The sequence below is a fragment of the Leptidea sinapis genome, chromosome 47 (genome assembly GCF_905404315.1).
Source record: "Leptidea sinapis chromosome 47, ilLepSina1.1, whole genome shotgun sequence".
In the NCBI taxonomy this organism is placed as follows: domain Eukaryota; kingdom Metazoa; phylum Arthropoda; class Insecta; order Lepidoptera; family Pieridae; genus Leptidea; species Leptidea sinapis.
The window spans coordinates 4551334-4557969 of NC_066311.1; the positions used below are offsets into that span (position 1 = coordinate 4551334).

The 6636-nt window shown below is 36.3% G+C and overlaps 2 protein-coding genes across 3 annotated transcripts in view; one reads left to right on the forward strand and one right to left on the reverse strand.

Annotated features, from left to right (window-relative positions):
* Positions 1–6636, reverse strand: part of LOC126978117 (SWI/SNF-related matrix-associated actin-dependent regulator of chromatin subfamily E member 1) — a 147222-nt gene that overhangs the window by 47217 nt on the left and 93369 nt on the right. The window lies entirely within an intron of this gene.
* On the forward strand, positions 100–6111 carry LOC126978162 (galactose mutarotase-like). Of its 2 annotated transcripts, none has more exons than XM_050826921.1 (5): positions 100–403; positions 2246–2461; positions 3183–3445; positions 4181–4340; positions 5233–6111. In XM_050826921.1, exons 1-5 carry the CDS (start codon positions 275–277, stop codon positions 5542–5544), a joined length of 1080 nt encoding a protein of 359 aa, XP_050682878.1. In that variant the 5' UTR covers positions 100–274; the 3' UTR covers positions 5545–6111. The 2 variants fall into 2 exon arrangements, with proteins under 2 accessions (XP_050682878.1, XP_050682879.1); XM_050826922.1 differs by lacking the exon at positions 100–403 and adding an exon at positions 774–1186.

Below are 6636 nucleotides of genomic sequence, written 5' to 3' on the forward strand. Positions count from 1 at the left end.
TTGTTTTTATTACAAGTTCGGGTCGCTTCAATGTGACCTTATCATATCTGTATTTTAATTCGAGATACAGAACACACTCATAACAAGCCGAATTCTATACAAAAAGCATTACGTGACTGTAACGATTGACTACACCATAACATTTCGTTATATTCATTAAAGATTGACTTAAGCGAAAATATTATTTATTATCTTTCACGCCGTTACTTTATTCACAATCTTGCAATTCGTCATTAATATCATTTAATCTAGTTTTTAGTGTTATACCTATAGCATGGTGTACCTAAGTGAGCAGGAGTTTGGCACTTGGAACGGCGAGGTGGTCAAAAAGTATACTTGGAGAACTGACAATGGCTTCTCCTTGAGTGCCATTTCCTTTGGAGCGGTAGTACAAAATATTAATGTAAGTAGAGGTGTTAACTATCAAACAGAATTGATTTAATTATTTACAAGTTGTAATAAAAAGATAAATAAGTACTAATATTGGATAGTGGCAGGATGATCCTGTAGCCGGAAACTCTGCTTCATGGTTTTAAAATTAAAAAATTACATTTTTTATAATTGCTAATAAAATGGTCGCTAAATACTATATTTATTTACGGTGTGTGTAGATTGATGCATTTACTGTACCATAGCCTAGTATTATTGTTGATACAGTAGTTGTCGGCCGTGACTGTACTCAATAAATAACTCTTGTTTTTATGTATTTATTTTCCTTTTTTTTTGTATTTGTAGGTTGAGTATTATTTCTGCATCACTTTACATATATTGTTACTGAAATGATTTGTGAGTGAGTAATTGTCACAATGAGTTTCTTGCAACTTCTTATTAAAGCTCAACCCTCAAAGGCGGTGGATATAAAAAGAAAAGTCATTTCCTTGACCTGCATGAATAAAGTGATTTTGATTTGATTACCCTAAAGGATTGAGCTTTTGGTTACTGTTAGTAAAAATATAATATTAATTACAAGTTTATGCAGAATTGTCAAATTATAAGTAGAGGTATTTGGTGAGTATTGCATGATATGTAGATAAGGATTCTTTTATTGTTGTTTGCTTGAGTTTTCGTAACAGGTTTCGTCATGCTCGCTTAAATGTCACTGCTTGCTGCGGCTGGCTTGTGGATGGTTGAGGGAGGCGATGGCTGGCTCATGCGTCATGCTCGTGAACGGGCGCTGCTTGTGGTGGTAGGATGATCCTGTTGCCGGAGATTCGGTTACAGATTCTTAAAAGTTAATATATATATCTATATTTTTATTTATAATCGCTTATAAAATGCTCACAAAATACCTTTATTTATTTATGGTGCATGTGGATGATGCAGCTACTGTACTCAATAACTTTTGTATTAATTTACATTTACTTTTTTGACTTACTCGTGTAAGGCATTGACTATTTAACCTTTGAGTATGTTTGTTGCATCACTTTACACATTATATTGTAATTGAAATGATTTGTAAAGCGATGAAAATGAAAATCTTGATATAAAAGAGTAGCAATGAGTTTCTTGCTACTTATTCTCATTAGCTCAACCCTTTACGAAGTAGCGGTAGATTCATTAAGAAAAATTTTTTTTTGACTTTCATAAGTGTCATTTCTGTGACCTACATGAATAAAGTGATTTTGATTTGATATCATACACATTACTTTCTTATATTTACTGCAACTTCGATTGGATTTTTTTTCAATATGTAAGCATTATTTAAGTCTTTTGGTCTGAAGGGCGTCGTAGTTAGTGAAATAACTGGGCAAATGAGACTTAAAATATTATGACTCAAGGCGACGAGCGCAATTGCAGTGCCGCACAAAGCTTTTGAGTTTTTCAGTAAACCTGAGCGGCACTGCATTGTAATGGACAGAGCGTATCAATTACCATCGGCTGAACGTCCTGCTTGTCTCGTGTTATTTTTTCTAAATTAAAATCCTATATTCTGTTTCATTATTGATGATGACTGATTGATTCTATCTAATTTATGAATAACTTTTTCTCCCCAAACGCAAAAATAAAAGTTTCTAGAGTAATTGCACAAGAAAGGAAGAATTATAAAATACTTTATTATTTAATGATAAAAAACCATCTAATAGAAATATATTATTATTAAAAAATAAAATATTTGTATTTGATCGTTTTTTTAAGGCTGATGTTAAAGAAAATCTGAATAGACTGAAATCTAACGAAATAAATCTGGAAGAAAATGCAATAACACCTTTTTTAAGCCCTAAAACAATTAATTTAAACTTTGTAGGTACCCGACAGAGATGGCAACATTAGCGACGTGGTTCTTGGCTTTGATGATCTGGATTCGTACGTGAACAGAAACGTGAAGAACTTCGGTGGAGTTATCGGTAGATGTACCAACAGGATAGCTGAGGGGACCTTCCAGATTGACGGAGTAACCCACCGCCTGACCAAGAACAGAGATGGGCACCACGTACATGGCGGCAATTTGGCTTTTGATAAGGTACAGATACTTGATGTGGGCAAGAAAGAAATGGTTAAAAAAAAATCTAAGAACCCTTAATTACCTTGTAACCCGCTGCTTTTAAAACCAAAACATAAACATAATATCTATCCTAAGGCGAAGGCGGCTAATTGACGCAGTAACGCTCTATAAAATTTTTAATGGCGAGATTAAGTTTGAAGTCATTCTAATTGTTATCTGAAATTAATTTCCGTGTACCATCAATAGCCACTAGATCACAAAACTTAATCCACGTCTCTAAAACTAGGACCAATATTGGTAAACGTGCGCCACTTCACAGAATATGTACACTACATAATCTCACGTCGAATAACATTGACATGTTTTCATGCCCCCTTTTTATCTATAAAACTAATCTTAAAAATATATTCAGTTCAAATCAATCTTAAATCTTATTATTTTTGCTATAAATTTAAGTTTTACTATGACAATGCTTATTTTTACCAAATTTACTTCCTGTATACCCGTCTGATAATTTTGTTGGCATTAAAAAAGGAAGTGACCCTAGATCATTTATCCCTATATATCTAACAGCAGTGAAAACGTCAAAAAAAATAGAAGTAGACTGTTACTCTCTATTTTGAGCAATGCATGCACACTTCGCGCGTTTAAGCCGTGTTCTGTTTTCATTGCTTGTCTTACAGCAAGAGGCTCTATCTAGACATATAAATGATCTAAGGAACAAACATATACCTTTCAGGTCAACTGGAGTTCATCGGTTGATGGTAATAAAGTAATATTCAGCAGGCTATCAAAAGACGGTGAGGAGGGATATCCTGGAGAACTCCTGACTAACATCATTTATGAAGTCCGTGACGATAATACATGGTGCATAGAGTATTTAGCCAGTACCACTGCTAAAACTATAGTAAATTTGACCAACCATTCGTATTTCAATCTTGCCGGACATGAAACAGGCGCTGAAGAGTTGTATAACCACATTGTGGCTATGAATTGTGATAAGTAAGTAAATTACCACTAAGATATAACACACACACACAGACTCAAGTCTGTGTGTGTGTGTCCGTCGGGGCAGAGACAAAAGAATGCCACTTGCTTTTATCCTCATAAACCTCACGCGCTTCGTCTTCATTCATACCTTTTTCATACATGCTCGCCGATTCGGGGTGCTTCGGACCTTTCCTTTTTTCAAAACGTCGCCAATTTGGTCGACAAATGTCCTACGAGGTCTCTTGCGATCAACTTTCCCACACGCACATGCCATATAGTATATTTCATTTTACATTATTTCTGCACACATTCGCTCCAAGATATAATGGTCTTTTAAAATGAGTTCCACTAAGGTTTTTGCTAGAACGAACATTAGGTCCTTACAAAATTAGGCTAGACCGGAATGCAACACGAGCAGTGAAGTTTTGTGCTGATATACGATAGAGAAAATTTAATCATGTGACCCACTTTGCTGATAATTCTTTTACAATCATAGAAACAGGTTTATATTTGCACCAAAATGATTTTATGACAATTATTGGTGGACTGTCAGTGTCTAATAAAATGATAACAGTTACTTAGGAAATGTTTGTTCAAGGGAATTTCGACCTCCCTGTATATGATGTGGGTCGCGAATCACGATTCAATCTTCAAGCGGTCTCAAGGTGGTGGTGTAAATGACCTCAGGATATCACCTTATTATGTAATAACCGATTTAAATTCAGAATTTTGCGTGGAATGTTCCAGAATACTTGAGGTAAGATCGGACTGGATTCCTACTGGGAGACTACTGCCAGTAGCCGGAAGTGCCTTCGACCTTCGAACGCCCAGACGACTTGGGGACATTATTGAGGATTCTGATATTCTTTTCCATCATAATTTCTGTGTTTCCAGAAGTGGTAACAACGTAAGTGAAGATTAAATATTAACAGATATTTTTAAATATTATAATACATAGCTTACTAAAGTCTACGTAATCTTTCGGTACCCCAACTCCCTAAGGGTTTTGTGGAAGTATATACCACTTTATTTAACCAATATAATTAAATTTAAAATTCGTTGCCCTAATAACAAATATGTAGTTATTACCGAATGGTAGAAAACGAGTAAAAATTACTTTTTACTTGTTTTGCTTACGCAAAAGCCATATATCGTAATTGAAACGAAATAGGCAAATTTGTGCAAAGTTGTCAAACATTAAGATTTTATTAGCAATGTTTTAATTAAATTTAAGACTCAAAAATATAATCAAGATTCCTTTTAAGCTTTTCTGTATTTTGTTTTTAATTTGATGCATTTTCCAATATGGGTAATATAGAGAGAGTTAACATAGCAATGGGTCACCAAAGTCAAAACCAGCCTCCCACACTTCAGCAATACTAGATACCTCCTTGGACCTTTGCACGACACGCCACAAATTAGGATATATGTGGCCGTCCTCCACAGTGCGTTTTTCAAGGAACTTTCTTCCACGCACTAAAAAGCTGTGGAATGAGCTTCCTTGTGCGGTGTTTTCGGGACGATACGACATGGGTACCTTCAAAAAAAGCGCGAAGGTATTCCTTAAAGGCCGGTAAAGCTCCTGTGATTTATCAGGTGTTGCTACAGAATGTTGGCGGCGGTGATTACTTAACACCAGGTGACCTGTACGCTCGATTGTCCTCCTTTTCTATAAAAAAAGACCAAGAGATGCATTGTCGGCCTAGTTTGGTCTAAAGTTATATCGCACTGATCAAACATACTCTATATATTTAAAAACTATAATATTTAAAAATCTTAAGAATAATTTTCTTTTACAGGGTTTGAATTTCATTTCGCGGGTAACACATCCGGCAACAGGCCGCTATCTAGACGTATACAGCGACCAGCCGAGTCTGCTGTTCTACAACGCAAACTTCTTCCCTAAAAGAGACGAGCCAGGGTTACCGGGAAAGGATGGAGCCATGTATCGCCGCCACGCAGGGATGTGCCTGGAGGCACAGAATTACGTAGATGCTGTGCACCATCCCATGTTTCCTACTGTGATATTGAAGCCTGGAGATATTTACAAGCAAAAAACGGAGTATAGATTTGGTGTTTTAAACGGTTTTGGTATTATATCCCCTGCGTAGCAAGACAAGCTCTGACAAGAAAGGTAGTTAATTAGGTGCTGCGATACAGAACGGCGACCATTTTGTGTTCAAAAAATGAATTATCGCATCTAAGGGATAAGAAGAGTTCCATTTATTGTTGTGCAATTCGTCAGTGATGAATTTTGTTTAAGCAACTGAAATGTAATTATTTAGCAAAATAATAAAAAATAAATCACGTAAGTTACATAATTTTGTTAATTTAAAGGGGTACTTAGGGTTAAATACTACACTCAATCCTTTTTGGATTGCATGCTTGGATATGCTGTTATTTGGTCAGTTTTTCACTGAACCCTTTGTCATTGCGTGGTATTGTATTCAAAGCGCGGTCAAAACTTAACTGAACCAAAACTCTGCCTAATAGACGCGTAGGAAGAGATTTGACTGTAGTCGATTTCTCAATGTATAAAATGTAAGCTACCGCTGTCTAAGAAATAGCATACTGCGACGAAATACTTAAACAAAAAGGGAGTCTAGTACTTATTTCCCCCCCTACCCGACTAACTTTACTTTTTTTATATAGAACAATAAAACTACAATACCTATATATACCTTGTGTTTTTGTACTTTTAATAGCTTCATCCTTTGGACAGGATGCCGGCTAGATTATGGGTACCACAATGGCACCTTTTTCTGCCGTGAAGCAGTAATGTGTAAGCAATATTGTGTTTCGGTCTGAAGGTCGCCGTAGCTAGTGAAATTACTGGGCAAATGAGACTTAAGATCTTATGACTCAGGTTGACGAGCGCAATTGTAGAGCCGCTAGTTTTGGGCTTTTCTAGAATGGGCAGGGCGTTTCAATTACCATCAGCTGATCGTCCTGCTCGTCTCGGCCCATAATATCATGAAAATGAAAACATACCAAGATTTAGGGATCATCCGGAAGGTTAGATCAGTGGTTAGAGCGCTGCAGCTGGGGCTTAACCTAGACGCACGGCTCCGCGTCTCGCATTGTGTACATTGGTTTGCATTGTAAAGGGCAGGTCACATCACTTACCATAGGTAACGTGAAAGTTTTGCCGTAGATTATTTAAACATCTTGATAGACTGACAGCTTTGATCACGTCGAAAGAA

What these genes read in the sequence shown, in the direction of transcription:
- LOC126978162 (XM_050826921.1), top strand. Translation starts at nt 275, where the DNA reads ATGGTGTACCTAAGTGAGCAGGAGTTTGGCACTTGGAACGGCGAGGTG. An exon ending in CGGTAGTACAAAATATTAAT is followed by an intron (nt 404 to 2,245) that starts GTAAGTAGAGGT and finishes TAAACTTTGTAG; the next exon opens with GTACCCGACAGAGATGGCAA. An exon ending in GTGGCTATGAATTGTGATAA is followed by an intron (nt 3,446 to 4,180) that starts GTAAGTAAATTA and finishes GGAATGTTCCAG; the next exon opens with AATACTTGAGGTAAGATCGG.